This window comes from Trichomycterus rosablanca, chromosome 3, assembly GCF_030014385.1.
Source record: "Trichomycterus rosablanca isolate fTriRos1 chromosome 3, fTriRos1.hap1, whole genome shotgun sequence".
In the NCBI taxonomy this organism is placed as follows: domain Eukaryota; kingdom Metazoa; phylum Chordata; class Actinopteri; order Siluriformes; family Trichomycteridae; genus Trichomycterus; species Trichomycterus rosablanca.
The window spans coordinates 40,134,369-40,151,028 of NC_085990.1; the positions used below are offsets into that span (position 1 = coordinate 40,134,369).

General features: G+C 38.6%; 1 protein-coding gene across 1 annotated transcript in view; it reads left to right on the forward strand.

Moving 5' to 3' along the window:
* Nucleotides 1–16,660, forward strand: part of lars2 (leucyl-tRNA synthetase 2, mitochondrial) — a 76,875-nt gene that overhangs the window by 47,442 nt on the left and 12,773 nt on the right. The window contains exons 13-17 of the mRNA XM_062992108.1: nucleotides 3,280–3,378; nucleotides 6,093–6,230; nucleotides 7,256–7,359; nucleotides 9,463–9,645; nucleotides 10,781–10,950. Coding sequence (XP_062848178.1) covers nucleotides 3,280–3,378; nucleotides 6,093–6,230; nucleotides 7,256–7,359; nucleotides 9,463–9,645; nucleotides 10,781–10,950 — 694 coding nt within the window. The remainder of the gene's footprint in view (nucleotides 1–3,279; nucleotides 3,379–6,092; nucleotides 6,231–7,255; nucleotides 7,360–9,462; nucleotides 9,646–10,780; nucleotides 10,951–16,660) is intronic.

Here is a 16,660-nt window from a genome sequence, read left to right on the forward strand (position 1 = left end):
CTTACACGTTCACACTCGCATAACAGAAAATAAAATGACTTTAAAATCCACAGAAAATGACATGCCCTTTTTTAAGCGTTATGGATTCTCCTTTTCATGCATGTCAGTCACTGCTGCAAAGTAGCATTTTATTATATCTCACATGGGGGTTTTTCATCTTCTGAAAGAGCACCTGGCTTTTAAAGAATTAACCCGCTACACCTTCAGCCGGTTGCTAGGCAATGAATTGGCTCCAGACTTTAACTGTGAGTGTAGTTTGGGCATCCTTGAGTGAGCAGGCAAACGTAGCTGATTGCCACTGCTGAGCTGGCTGCTTATATTCCCCCCAGATTAGGGATGTCGGGTCATGAGCTGATGACTGGCCTTTAAGCTGGCCAAGACAAAATGGCAAGACATTATTGATATGTAATTGTAAATGTCCGAGACAAGAAATGTTTCTAGATCACTGTTTTTATCTTGGTTGCAGCCATTAGCAAAATCTGATTTGGAAGATAAATAATAAGGTCCATGTCGCCCCTCTATCTGTCACAAACTGTGACATAATACTGCAGGTTAGAACTTCTTTTCTTGGGTTGTAAGGCAGCGGTCCCCAACCTTTTTTGCACCACGGACTGGATTCATATAAGATATAACTTCACGGACCAGTGGGGGAGGGAGAATTTAATTATACTGCTCACAAATTATGTAAAATTAGCTTTTTTCACTGCAGTGAGACACTGCTCCCACCTAGGGGTGATATGAAACAATAACACCTGAAATATAAGCAGTGAAAACTGCTTTTCAAGCGATCTCTAATTATTTATTCTTTCTGTGCGGCCCAGTCATAAATGACCCACGGACCTGTACCGGTCCACGGCCCGGTGGTTGGGGCCACTGCTCTAAGGCTTTTATACTGGATGCAGTAGTGACACTGCACAGGTAGTGTTGATGCCAGACAGCTTTATGATCCCAAAATCCTTAGTTTGATCCTTACTACCACTCACTGTCTGGAGAGTTTGGAATGCGCTCCCCATTTCTGCTTGGGTTTCCTTCCTGTATTTTGGGTTTCACTATCCAAAATATTCCAGTAGGTGGATTTACCTCAGGTAGATTCATATTCTGGGATGTTTGGACTGTGGCAAAAACCAGAGTACCAAAAAGAAAACCAAAGCAGAAATGGGGAGTAAATTAGTGAGGGTGGTGTGTCTCCTGGTGGACAGTGGTAGCCTTGTGGGTAGAGCTTTGGGCTATTAGTTGGAAGATTGTCGGTTCAAAGCCAGCCTCTGCTATGCATCCACTGTTGGGCCCTTAATCCTGTCTACTCCAGGGGCGCGCCGTACAATGGTTGACCTTGCGCTCTGATCCCAGCTTCCAAACAAGCTGGGATATGTGAAGAAAGAATTTCATTGTACTGTACACCTGAATATGTATATATGACAAATAAAGGAATTATTCTTTTTGTGCTAGAAATTCTGATTAGAATAAATTGATTATTGAAAATGATTGTCATGGTCTGATGTTCTCCTGTCATTTATTTTTGTGTCAGCAAGCATTTTGGCACAGTCCAGTTGGGCAATTTTGTGGTTTAGGAGTGGTGTCCATCTGGGTCTTCTACCATGAAGCCCATTTGCATTAAAAAATGAATGTTACGACTTAAAACTTTTGTACATTCAGCTTTATTTTAGATGTGTTTCTAAGGTTTCATTGTTTATTATATGACCATCAAACTATCTGGTTTGTTCCAGTGCAAAGTAAAAGGTGTTTAAATTTGAATACTTTGAGAAGCAAATGGTGGGCGGCACAATGGCTCGGTGGGTAGCACTGTCGCCTCACGGCAAGAAGGTCCTGGGTTCAATCCCCAGGCGGGCCGGTCCGGGTCCTTTCTGTGGGGGGTTTGAATGTTCTCCTCGTGTCTGTGTGGGTGTTCTCCAGGAGCTCGGGTTTCCTCCCACAGTCCAAAAACATGCAGTCAGGTTAATTGGAGACACTGAATTGCCCTATAAGTGAATGGGTGTGTGTGTATGTGTGTCTGCCCTGCGATGGACTGGCGCCCCGTCCAGGGTGTTAATGTGTGCCTTGCACCCATTGAAAAGCTGCGATAGGCTTCAGCACCAGTCCCCCCCCCCCCCCCCCCCCCCCCCCACCCCAATTGGAATAGCAGTTAAGAAAGTGAGTGAGAAGCAAATGGCGTTTTTTTGTAATAGCTTAGGCTACGTCTGTACACAAATTGGTAAATAACTGAGATACCTTACATCCAACAATTTAAGGTTGCAGAATTTCACCATCTTTGCGTCTGGGAGAACGTAATAGGCTTCAAGCATTTGCTACAGGAGCAGTAGTTATGACACACTTTTTTGTCTTGCACTCTTTAGTCTGTTTACAGACCGATTGACTATACTGGTACAGTTTAGATTTTTGGCTCACAGAGATTGGGTAAAGCTCTGTTTGCATTGGATGAGAAATGTGGTTTGTGTAGCACTTGCAACACAAATACATGGGCACATGTACACAGCTCTGGGGTTGGCAAGTGGTGCTCACTGCTGTAGCGAATGGCAGATAGTGTGTCAACAAAAAATAGTAAAGTGACTGGAATGGATTAGCCAACCTGCTAATGTTTCCAAACTAAAGATTATTTAGTGCTACTCTTGAGGTAAATGACATTATCACTTAATAACATTGATAATCAATTAGCTTAATGTATGTAAGTGAGAATTGAATTGAGTGATGGATTGATGGATTTGTGTCATGATGAGGGTGTATTACCGCCTTGCATCAGTGTATAAAAGGATTTAAAACCAGTTCAGAGTCAGGGTGACATTTTAATGCAGAGCGCCACACATAACTAATTACTTACATCTAGGCTCAATTTAAAGCTACCGTCTACGTCTATGTGTGAATGGGTGATTGTGGGATGTTATGGAGTAGTGTATTTTTTAATGACTAGTTTCTGTACTGGCACCTGGGGTGGAATAAACATTTGCAATCAGCTGAATGTCTTGCAGTTAGTGACTAAGGATAAATTTCTCTATTTAATATTTGTATGATCACTGACTCCTACTTTAATTTTTCTTACCAATACTGCTTTTTAACAGGGTTTTTACTGAATGACATACTTAAGCTCTAGCTTGTTTGTACTACAAACAAGAACAACCGAAAAAAAAGTCTCCTAGGATGAGACTGCAGGATATAGTAGGTGTAAATGTCTCATACCTGGTTGGCTATATGTAGTAAAGTCATGTTGCCTTTATGTCATGTGCCTCTACTGTAAGCTTGGTTTTAACACTCAGTTTTGTTGGTCAGGTGTAAAGGCCCTGCTCAGAGAGAGACCGATACCATGGACACATTTGTGGATTCTGCCTGGTACTATTTCAGGTACACAGACCCACATAATTCAGTGAGGTAAGTCCATCATCCCAAAGTCATACTTGGTTTAAAATGTTGTGTTTGTAATTTGTGAGCTGTTATGAAACAGGAGCTTACAGAGAGCTGAAACAGTCCAGATTTGTGAGTGTTTTCTATCATTCGGGAACAGCTTGGCTAAAGAACAGATACAGAAATTCTAATCATTCTAAACTGCACACAATTGGCTATGTCTCGGAGGGGATTTTGATGGATAGCCGAGGCCCCACAAGTGGCGTCCTGGATGGATGGCCAAGGTGGTACTACTGGCAGATTGGATTGGTGCCCTGTGATCCTGGGAAAGCCAGACCCAACCCCACCCTAACCAGGATAAAGCGGCAGTGAAACATGAAAATTAAATGAATTGAAAATGAATCAAACTGATTAAATTTAGTGATTATACTTACTAATAAGTGCTTTACTATGAAATGAGTACATGCAGCAAAGTCTGAATAAAGTCTCTCACTAACCCAGTAAACTATCTAGTAGAGGTAGAGCCTTATCAAGGTTAGAAGAGTGTCAGACGGCTTAAAACTGAGACTCAAAAGCAGTACCACAATCTGAAAAGACCAGTGTCTATTGGAATTCCACACATTCATGACTTAATTGGGAATAATGCTATCTGATGTACACACTGATTCTTTCATTCCCCTCTACCATCACTAAGTTTTTATAAACAGCTTTCACTAGGCACTGTTCAGTTTGTGCCCTACAGTTTTTACCTTTTAAATAATGGATTTAAGGGTGCATTGTAAGATGTTTAAAGTTAAACCCTAATGAATACTGTAGAAATTTTTTCTGAACATGTTTTGACAGCGTCTTGGTGTTTTTGGGTAATTTGTTCAGGCATTTGTTTTGAAACCACATGTGGACCCTATTTTAATAATTATGTGACATCTGATATCAACTATTTGCACCTGAATTAATTTAGGTGTTTCATAGCAACAGGGATGAATATTAATTCTATTACAACTTTTTTTGTTTCTTATTTGTTACTGATTTTGCAAACTAAATAAAACATTTCCCACTTTAACAGATGATTTTTGTGTAGGTTCATGACAGTTCAAATTAATTATGTTTTAGTTTCAGGTTGTAATACTACATAATGTGGGCTGTACAACCCTATTTCCAGAAAAGTTGGGACATTGTGAAAACACAGTACTACATAATGTTCTGTGTTTGTTTATTCTGTTGAATATTTATTAACCTTTACAGACTCGCAGTCTCATAGCAGGAATGGACAAAAATTCCACTTGAAGTCACATTTATAGGAAAGGGGATGGAACACAGTGCCAAACACATCTCTGTTTTAACTTTTTGCAGTGTGTTGCAGGCATCAAATTATAAATGTTTCTATTTACAAAATACAATGAAGCTTAGCAGTGAAACCATTGAAAAACTTTTCTAATTTTATCAGTTAAATAAAAATGTAAGAGAATTACCACATCAGATTCTAGTTTTTACTGGATTTTGCACAATATCCCAGTTATTTCACATATTGGGAGACCTAAAGGGGCTTTTATTTCTCAAATCTATGATGCTGTTTGAGCTTTTCACATAAGGGAAATCATGGGACATAGAAAGTGAGAGAGAAAGACCAGTTAAATAAGACTTTAGCCACTTTAGTTCTTTTGACATTAAATTAATATTCCAGCAGCGAGTTCCACTTGATCTGTTTGACCCATGTGCAGTGAGAGTAAAGTTCCCACAACGTTTTAAATATATAGTTTACTCTCGGGAACTCAAGTAATCACAGAACCAGTTGACTCAAACTTCAGTTACAGGGGAAGTGTATAGGCATTTGTAAAATTCACTATTTAAAGGGTCGCCAATCATCGTTTAGTGCCATAAACCAAATCCTTGATATTTCTTGTACTGCAGAGGAATAAAGAATTCATTTGATAAAAATGGTGCCAAAAAAAATGTACCATTGTGTAAGACGGTGACAACTTACACATACTTAGTGCAAAAATACTTAGAATTCATTAAATATTGGTTTAAATGAGTATGGAACTTCTGTGTCCGTGCAGCTGTTATTATCCATTCTAAATAGCTCTGAGCTTATAGTGTAGCAGAATTCTCAAGTAAAAATGACTGTGCACGGTCGCCCTCTAGTGGCGGTACGTATATAGTCTTTATCTAAAGTTTGTTTATCGTTAAAAACACCCTGATTGTTCATTTTCTAAGTACAAAATGTAAAAAATGGCATAGCACATCTTCTATAAGAAAAAAAAGGATGAAATTTCTTAGAAATTTTAGTTTTCTCTTTGTTTGTTAAATTTAACATTAAAAACATAATACAAAAATCTAAAATGTGCCTTTACTTTTGCACATCCCAAGTTTACTTTTGTTTTATATTTCCTATGATTATAAAATTGTTTAGAAAATCAACAGAACCTGGGTATTCTTTTACAAATGGCTGTATGTGTTTGCATTTACATTTAAGACATTTAGCGGACGCTTTTATCCAAAGGTACTTACAATTGTGACAGTATACGAAGCAAGCAATTGAGGGTTAAGGGCCTTGCTTAGGTGCCCAACACTGGCAATCTGGTCATGTTGGGGCTGGAGCCACTAACCTTCTAATCACTAGTCTAGTACCTTAACCCTTGAGCTACCACTGCCCCTTAGTGCATACCTAAACATTAATCATTAACAATACAGGCAATTTGATTACCAGATGAACAGATTTTGTCCTGTCATGTTCACTACAGGCCTTTTGATCGATCTGTGGCTGACCACTGGATGCCTGTGGATGTTTATATAGGAGGAAAAGAGCATGCGGTTATGCACCTGTACTACGCACGCTTTCTTAGTCACTTCTGCAAGGACCAAGGCTTCATCTCACACAGGTACATCAGTTGTAAAAAGTCACTATTTAAAACAGTTGCTCAGGTACGAGGGCGGCTCGGTGGGTAGCACTGCCGCCTTACACAAGAAGGTCCTGGGTTTGATTCCCAGATGGAGTGGTCCGGGTGCTTTCTGTGTGGAGTTTGTGTGTTTTCCCCGTGTCTGTGTGGGTTCCCTGCGGATGCTGCGGTTTTCTCCCGCAGTCCAAAAACATGCAGTCAGGTTATCTGGAGCTACAAAGGTCCCCCTAGGTAGGTGTGTGTGTGTGTGCGTGTGTGCTTTCTGCCTTTCGCCCAGTAATCAGACCCACCGTTACCCTGAATAGGATAAAGCGGTGGTAAAACAATGACTGAATGCTCAGGCAAGTTCCATTAACAGTACTAGCTATAAAAGGCCTCTGACAATATGTGAGATGTCAAAGCAGCATATTAAAGCAACTAACACAGTACCAATGTAGTCAAATGGTACCTAGAATTCAGAGCAGATCTTCCATTCAGTCTCATTTTTTTAATCAAAGGCAAATATGCAAAGTTGAATAAACCAAGAACCTTCAGCAATAAAAAAAATATGATCTAATAAATCAATTTTATTATATTTCCTACATGCAGGTAGATTTATATTTGGAACCAAAAGATGTTTTTAACCCAGAATGTCCACTGCAAAGTCAGAATCTAGTAGGAATTATTATGCCAAATGATTGCTTTAAATATCAGCAGTGTAAAAATGATCAACTGGTTATTCTAATTTTAAATAGTAGATGGCAAGTAAACACTCGTTTTTATTAAGAAACTATAGAAGCTGTTGTTTTGTCACTGTGTCCAAAAACTCATTAATGCATGTATTTACTTTAATACATAGAATGACAGTAAATTGAATGTTAAATCTTACACACTGAGTGGTCATCACAGCAAATGACATTATTTCTAGATAAGCTGATATAATTAGTGCCTAAGAACCTGAAGCACCTTTTGTGATGTTTGACGAAGGCTGTGTTATATTTTGACTGAACCTTTTTTTTCTTCTGTAGGGAGCCGTTTCAGAAGCTGCTGGTGCAGGGTCTCATAAAAGGCCAGACCTTTCGAGTAGCTGACAGCGGGCAGTATCTGAAGAAAGAAGATATTGATTTTACAGGTAAATATTTGAGCTTTTAGCAGAGATGAGCTTTTAGTACATGCAGCATCATGTATTTCATGATGTTCTTTAACAGAAACTGATCTAGCTCACCTTAATAATTGAAGTGTTTTAGGGTCTAATTTTAGAAATGACAGTACTAAAAGATTGTTTTTTACTAATAGAGGCTTAGTGTGCCATCTTGGGTTCTTCTTACCTTGCCTGTAATTTCTGGTGTATAAAATTAAAAGGAAAAATGTCTGTCATTTATTGGGTGACTTGTTATTGTGGGTTATTAAACCCAGCAATGGATTGGCACCATGTACAGGGTATTTCTGACTTGCACTTAGTGGAACCGGGCCCTCCAGGAAAAGGGAACAAATTAAAACCTACATACTGTGTATATAATTTATAAGCTGTAGTAGCTCAGCAGTTAAGGTACTAGACTAGTAATCAGAAGGTTGCCCGTTTAATCCCCAACACCGCCAAGTTGCCACTGTTGGGCCCCTGAGCAAGATTAAAAGTGATCTGCTTAGATAAAAGTGTCTGCTTAGTGCCATAAATGAAAATTTAGATACTTATTTTATTTATTTTTGTATTGTTCTACAATGATTTGTGCCCTGTCCAGGGTATTTTTGTCTTGCACCCAGTGGTACCAGGCTTAACACGACCCTAACCAGACAAGGCGGTTGATAAAAAGGGAAATAATTAAAACCTACGTATTGTGTATATATAATTCCTAAGCAGTGGTTTCTCAGCAGTTAAGGTACTGGACTAGTAATCAGAAGGTTGCATGTTTAAGCCCCACCACCTCCAAGTTGCCACTGTTGGGCCCCTGAGCAAGTCTTTAACCAATCACAATTTTGATAAAAGTGTCTGTTTAATGCTGTAAATGTAAATTTAAATACATATTTTATATTGTTTGAAACTGACTTCATTTATCTGACTTTGGGCCCTGCGATTGTTTGGCACTCTGTCCAGGGTATTTCTGCCTTGCATCAGTGGAACCGGGCCAACCGCGAACCTTACCAGAAAAACGGTTGCCAAGTTGTCATCGTTGGGCCTCTGAGTGAGGCTATTAACCGGTCACAATTCGAGGTCACTGTAAAATGTGAAGTTGTACACATATCTAATATTTATATTGCTCTAAAATGACTTTATAACGTTGATGTGAGTTTGGGCCGTGTGATGGATTGGTACCCTGTCCAGGGTTTTCCTGCTTTGCACCCAGTGGAACTTGGCCCACCACGACCCTTGACAGGAAAAATGGTTGATGAAAAGGGAAAAAAAAATCTACATACTGTATATTAAATTCAAAAGCAGTAGTGGCTAAGTGGTTTAATGTACTGGACTAGTATTTACAAGGTTGCTGGTTCTAGCTCTACCACCAGGACCTTAACCAATCACAATTGTAAATCGCTTTAGATAAAAGTGTCTGCTTAATGCCGTAAATGCAAATGTACATTTATATGCATATCTAATATTTATATTGTTCTAAAATGACTTCTACTGTTCTACTAAATCTAGGTGTTTTATTCTAAACACTAAAATGATCTCAGCTGACATTACTGATATTTTACTCTCATATTATCCAGCCATAGTGCTTAGAGGTCTTATTTCACTTCTCTTAGCTAAACTGGTTATATTTTGCCTGTTGCTGTGGTTTAAAATAGATTAAGCCTCATATTGCAGCCCAACAGCTGCTTAGTCGTAAAAGCCACTGAGACAAACGCTGTACAAATGTTCATTTTTCCTCGGGTCCTTCTCTCCTGATCTCTCTATTTATTGAATATTAAGGTTATATGACTGAAGTGTTGCCAGGCAACTAGGTAAACAAGAAATTTCAGCCTGGACTTCTTGTAATATTTCTATCGAAGGATTTCTGATAACTTCCAGTGTTAGTGAGGACTATTTGTAAACTACCATGAATGCTGTATGTGTGGTAGAGGAAATCATTTACACTTGCACTTCTTGCACACTATCTTTTCAAAACAGAATTAGAACTTCCCCTCAAATTGAACTTTTCCTTCACTTATTAACATTTTTTCCATTCGGTTTGTCTCAGCTATTTAGTCTAATGTCTAGCCGAGCTTTTTATGTGTAATCATCCAGTTATCCCTGCAGGTCCTGAGCCGGTGCTGCGTGAAAGTGAAAAGAAGCTGCAGGTGAGCTGGGAGAAGATGAGCAAGTCCAAGCACAATGGCGTGGACCCTGAGGAGGTGGTGCAGCAGTATGGCATTGACACGGTGCGCCTGTATATCCTGTACGCCGCTCCACCAGAGCAGGACATCCTGTGGGATGTGAAGAGTAAGACCCCTGCATTTTCTCATTTCCTCACTGCAAAGACAAGTAAAGGCTGTCGCGACAGTCACGACTCCCTGATTATTTTAGCTCATTTCATTATTCGTTGATAAACTGTTTTCGAATATTAGCAGATGGACATTTTCTCCCAATTTAGTGTAGTCAATTTGTCTTCCGCTGCTGGGGATCCCTGATTGCAGTTGAGGTGGGTATATTGCTGCTCACGCCTCCTCCAACCCACACGCAGCTCTTAGTGGAACCCTTTTTCACCTATGCACTCTGCACAGGCGCCTCTCTATCTGCTAATCAGGATCCTTACACAGCCTTTGAAGACCCCACCCACATAGTCCGGTCACCCCGCCCTAACAGAGACGTGTCTGCTGCGGGCACTGCCAATTATGCCCTAGATGGCACCCAGCCGACCGGTGGCAACGCCAAGTTTCGTACAGAGGAGTTCAGAATCTCAGCGCTGGTGTGGCAGCGGAATATCCCGCTGCGCCAGAAGGTCTGCGTCAATGCAAAATTTACATAAATAAAAAAAAAGCGAATGAACGGCATGAACAGGGCTTCAGAATTCAAGACTTCAGGATTTATTCTGCCAGTAGATTTTGTGCACCGGTGTATCTTTTGCATCCTTGTCATGCATGACAAATTTTAGTGTTGATCTTAAATAAATAATGTTTATTGTGAAACTATTTTAATATGCAACATTTTACTCATGCTAGTTGTTTATTCTGCTAATTTTGCGCTGATATTAAGTGTGGAAAAACTATTACATTAAAATATAAACTTAATATATTTTGTTGATAGTGGCTTAATATTGTTCAGAGCAGCCAGCCCTTTATTTTAATATTACATCCCAGGCATCATTGACAAAGGTTTGGAGACCCCAGTTGTGTTTTTTTTTTCATGTTTTTCATTTTTATTGAACTAATTTAATGATACTAGTTAGTATAGTTGTATTTGATTTAGTTGTCTCTAGAAAATAACTAATAATCCAGATTACATATGTGACAGTATGAATATGGCATTAAAGCATAAAGATTTTTATAGGTAAATATAGTAAATGTACGTCTAAGATGAATGTTTCATTAAGTGTGTGTGTGTGTGTGTGTGTGTGTGTGTGTGTGTGTGTGTGTAGCGGATGCTCTCCCGGGCGTGCTGCGTTGGCAGTCTCGACTCTGGGGACTCGTCACTAAGCTGAGGGAGGCGCGTGAGGCCGGTGAAACCCCCACCCCATCCATCCTAAACAAAAAAGAGCGTGCAGAGGCCCGAAAGATCTGGGAGAACAAGAATCATGCCATTGCACAGGTCAGAGACTGTAAATTCACTATAACCACAGTTATCATGCATTCTGATGCTATTGAGTCATAATTTGCTCTCCCTGACCACTTGGTGTCGCCACTAATAAGGGCCACTAATTTCTTACCAAAAAAACATTTTCATTAATTCAGATTTTAATGAATGTAAACATGACATTTATAGAAAACAAGACAACTGATTATCAGGGTTTTAATCATTATAAATATACCCTAACTGTTTAACTATTTTTTTCTATTTAATATTAATAATTAGTTGTGTCTAAAGTTTTTGTGTCCAAAGGTTATTACAGAAAAATTTGCAGTAACAAGTTTTGGGAGCAGGGAAAATATGTGAAATCGACCTGGTAAATTTGTAATTCTGCAGGTTAAAAATAAGTTTCTAATGCAAAAAGCAACAGGACACATCCACTCACCTATTTATAACTAAAACCTAGATCTATCTAGTGTTGTCATTTATTACTTTTTTACATTGTAAATGTTTTTTTTAAACTGTAAAATAGTTTTAAATGGATAGGAGTACTTTTTATCACCAGATATACTTAATATTTTAGAATAGAAAACATCAGTATTTCAGTATTTGTTTGTGCTTTTTCGGTCCAAAAATTGTCATCATAGCCATACAGCAAGCAAACCTGTGCATACAGGTTATTATTTATATTATTACTAGGGCTGTCAAACGATTAAAATTTTTAATCGCGATTAATCTCAGAATTTCATATAGTTAATCGCGATTAATCGCATTTAAAAAAATCTGTGTAAATGTTATAGAAAACAAGGATTTTTAAGTGAAATGTTACAATTACAATGGTGAACACATTTTATGCTATATGTACTAATGTTAAAAACTGCTGGGACAAGAGAAAACTGTAAGGGAGTTTTATTCACTCACATACTAGGCAGTAATACTATCCAGTGGTTTAATGGACGTTTCTACACGAACTGAGTGTGTTTAGACTAGGGTGGCCAGATTCATAGTAACAAAAAAAATTCATTACACCCCAAAAAGCCGGACATCTTATTAGGAACAGGGGGACATGCTACTGCAACACACAGAATGAATCCAGAACCCATATAACAGAGTTTTTGACCAATTTAAGCAAGAATTATATAACAAATGACTGTTTTACTCACTAAATGTTGTGTCTTTTCATATTTAGGTCCGTTCATCGCTGCCTCAAAAGTTTACTTTTTGGCATTTTCACCGCGTTCCTGATCATGAGAGCTGAGTGATTGACTCAGGTAGCGCGGTGTTTACAAAACAGAGAGGGCGGGCGAAATTCAACCACCCAATCACAGACTAGCATTTAGAGGGCGGACCTTCTCCGATTGGCCAGTGGTAGCTCTATAAGGAGTCAAATGAGGCTGTTAAACCAATGAAATACAAAGCATTTGTTTCGACATGTACCTGAGCCAATGGTAAATAATATTGATCAAAAATGAAACCAGTTCACTCCAAAAGGAGGATTTTGAAGTGTCCATCCTAGCGTTACGTGAATGGAGGACTGGCAGCTTCTTTATTATGCAAGTGCATTACTACGACACTACCACGCTCGGTAACATTATGTTAACAAACCGCAAATAAAAAACGGTGGCAAGTCCGAAATTAAAACGTTTGTTCTACCAGTCAAGTCTCAACATGAACTAGAATTTGCGTTAACGGCACTAATTTTTATAATCGCGTTAAATTGAGATTGCGTTAATGCGTTATTATCGCGTTAACTTCGACAGCCCTAATTATTACCTTTGCATTTTTACAATTACATTTGCAGCATTTAGCAGATGCTCTTGTCCAAAGCGACTCACAACAGTCCATTACCTTAACCAGTGATCTACCACTGTCCTTTATTACTTAATGTTATTCCAATACCATTTAATGTTATTCCATTTAATGTCCATTTAATGTTATTCCATTTAATGTCCATTTAATGTTATTCCAATTCCAAACAATTTGAATGTAAATATTATAAAATATAGACTTGGTAAAAAGAATGTGCTGTGATCTGTATTATTATAATGGACAAACACATTTTGCCTAAACTAATAACACACTCACAGTTTGTAGAGGTTCCCTATTCTATTAAAAAAAGTTACCCACATGTCTAAATCTGCTCCAGTTTATATTAAGCACATCCTGATCAAACCAAATTTTAGAGGGACAATTGTAGAGAGACGTAAATCTAGAAAAATCTAAAGCATTGTTAAACATTTACAGAACTATCAATCCGCTAAGAGACAATCTGTCTTATTTAGAAAACAATTTTAAAAAACTGTATACTGTTAATACTCTTCTTGGTAGTGGATACACTGCATCCCACAAGGGGCACAACGTGTAACACTGGAAAAAAAATCTAAACAAAAAACAACTCCAGATAGAAGATACCAGTGCCAGTTTATTAGGTACACCCAACTTGAATTTATATATAAAGGCCCACTGAGCCACCATGCCATATATATACACTGATCAGCCATAACATTAAAACCACCTCCTTGTTTCCACACTCACTGTCCATTTTATCAGCTCCACTTACCATATAGAAGCACTTTGTAGTTCTACAATTACTGACTGTAGTCCATCTGTTTCTCTGCATGCTTTGTTAGTCCTCTTTCATGCTGTTCTTCAATGGTGAGAACTCTCCCAAGACCACTACAGAGTAGGTATTATTTGTGTGGTGAATCATTCTCAGCACTGCAGTGTCACTGTCATGGTGGTGGTGTGTTAGTGTGTGTTGTACTGGTATGAGTGGATCAGACACAGCAGCGCTGCTGTAGTTTTTAAATACCATGTCCACTCACTGTAGTGGTCCTGGGAGAGTCCTGATCATTGAAGAACAGCATGAAAGGGGGCTAACAAAGCATGCAGAGAAACTGATGGACTACAGTCAGTAATTGTAGAACTACAAAGTGCTTCTATATGGTAAGTGGAGCTGATAACATGGACAGTGAGTGTAGAAACAAGGAAGTGGTTTTAATGTTATGGCAGATCAGTGTATGTACATACACACAGGACAGCATCATGCTGGTTGTACAGTCAATTATGTACCATGAGGAAATGGTTGTTGCACAATAGCTGCAGATTACATGGTTACACAGTTTTGAACAGCCCTTTTCACCTCATCCCAAAGATAATCCTTAGGGTCGTGATCTGTTCCAATATTTTCCATTTGGTATTAGAGGCTCCAGTGTGTGCCAAGAGAAAATTCCTCACACTGTCACACTGCTACAATCAACCTGCAGTGTTCATACCAAACTATAATACATTGCTTCATTGACTCATGTTGTTAGAGCTGAACTCTATCAAGTAATATTGGCTTTAGCTGAAAAATCAGTAGCTACACCACCAACTATTTGGATCTCTAATATGCTTGCTCAGTCCCAGTATTTCAAAGCCTGTGAAGAAATCAAACAATTCTGAAAGCCCAGTGCTTCTTCTCTCAAGTGCTCACTTTGGTGACATCATTTTAGTGTGGAAAGTATTAGAGCTGTTAAAACAATGATAACGACATTACCAACTGCTTGGGAATTTGAGTAGCTAACTAATAAATATGTAAAGCAATGAAAGTGTGTCTTTAAAATGCTTGAATAAATTTTTAAAAAGGGAAAGCTATTGCAGAGGTTTTTTTCCTGTCTGGACCAGCAGACAAGTGATTCAGACGGCTGTAGATCAACAGCATCAACTAGCCAAAGAAAGCTGCTTAAAAATATTTTCCCTGTAGTGTCAAATAACTGCTTTTTTCACTTCTTAGTGGTCTAGTTTTTCTTCTTTGCTTGCTGCATTAACAGCAGGCATGATTTTTAGATATTGTACACTCTTTAAGACTGTCTCCCAGAGACAGGTGACTACAGAGTTATGACTATGGACTATGTGGCTAAAACTCTCAATCTCCTGATAATATGATGGACGCTTTCAAGTTGTGCCAGTTTAACACCTAGTTTTCCTAATAACACACTGCAGTGGTAAAAAGGTGCATATTAGCCAGAGGTTGGAATAACCAAAATAAACAGGCAACTCGATACGTGCCAGTGATCTCAGCCGCCAACTTGCATTTTTTTGACAAAATTACTAGGTGCTCCAATCGAACCTCTGAAAAGCATTGTAATTATACGCAAAAAAAAACATCAATAATGTCCAGAGCGAGACTGTCCTGATAGACTTTTTTTTTGTTTTTGGTCTGGGAACAGTAACCTGATCCTAATGCCTGAAGGGGAACAGCAAGGGTGTGGAGAAGTGATGTTAAATTGAGCGGCTGATGCTTTAGTGCATTATAAATAGCGTCTGGCTGAGATTGATTTCTCAAGAGGCTTGGACCGGTTATGTGGCCCGGCCTGTGTTAAATCCAACCCTTTTAGCCATTAAGCCACACTGTCCCTTTGATCCTCATCCTTCAAAAAACCTTGGTCGTTAATCATATCCTTGACAGTGTAAAAATGTATGTGGACACCTACAGTTTGCAAAAGCTGTTGTTAGCCCAGTAACCCAACCAGACACTGTGCTACTTTAAGATCTGGGTACAATCCCTCGCCCTCACCCTCTGGGCCCCATTCTTTCCAGTTGGATTAAAGGGAATAATGTTCACATTGTTTGTCCTCTTTCATTAGCAGAAATATGTGCAGGGGAACATCAGTGTGACATGGGATTTATATGTTCTGTGCCACAGCCTTTGACCCAGCATTTGGATTTCTTACTTTGTATGTTCATTGGTTTACGCCTGAACAATTGTGATAGAAGAAAAATGTTCAAAAGAACTTCAATGGCGAATGAGATGTGGTAATTAAATAGGATTTATTTTTATTTACTTTATACTTTTATTTCAGAATGTACAATGTTTGTAGTTTAAGCTTCTTTATTGTTTACTTAAACAAAGTGCCTACTAGCATTATGCTACTATCTATTTCAGAGATGCTGAGAAAGTTAGTTCAAATCTGTAGGTCTAAAAAGGGTTACACAGCCATTCTTAGACTAAAAGTCCACCGAACCACAGTTAAATCAGGACCGTGGAAGCTTAGTGGTTAGGGTACTGGACTAATAATCAGAAGGTTGCTGATTCAAGCCCCACTACAGCCAGGTTGCTGTTGTTGGACCCTTAACCTTTAATCAGTAGCTTGGATTTTATTTATTAACAATTGTAAGTCACTTTGGATAAAGGCACCTGCTAGATTGTCTGTAAATTATGAAAATCTACCCAGGAGTGGCTGCTTAATATTTTCCAAAGGTTTGATAGTCACAAAAAATCCAATAAAACATCTAAAGAATTTAGATTCAGTTTGGGTGCTTAAATACAAAACTATGCACAGTTGAATTACTGAAAGAACAAAAGAAGCGTCTATTCTTCTCAGACGCTTTGTAGAAAAATTGCCCTTGGTTGATCCCCAAACAACTTGGCATAATGGTCTAGGGACAGATCTATTAAATTTTTAACTATTTGTACAACAAATATGTAATTTGTTCTGGTGAAAGGCACATACACTTCTTTATAATAAGAACATTATAGCAGTCAATCATGGCTTTACTGCATCAAGGTCTGGAATGTAGAGTCATCAGTTTGTGTTTTGGGGCATAAATATGTTATACAGCAACACAATGAGCCAAAATACAGAATCAATTCCATGCCCCAATTCAGTTCATGCCCAAAAATCTAGCAGGGTATTTTATGCAATGAAGAAGAGTTGGCTAAATGTCTTTCACAGCAATGTAAAACATT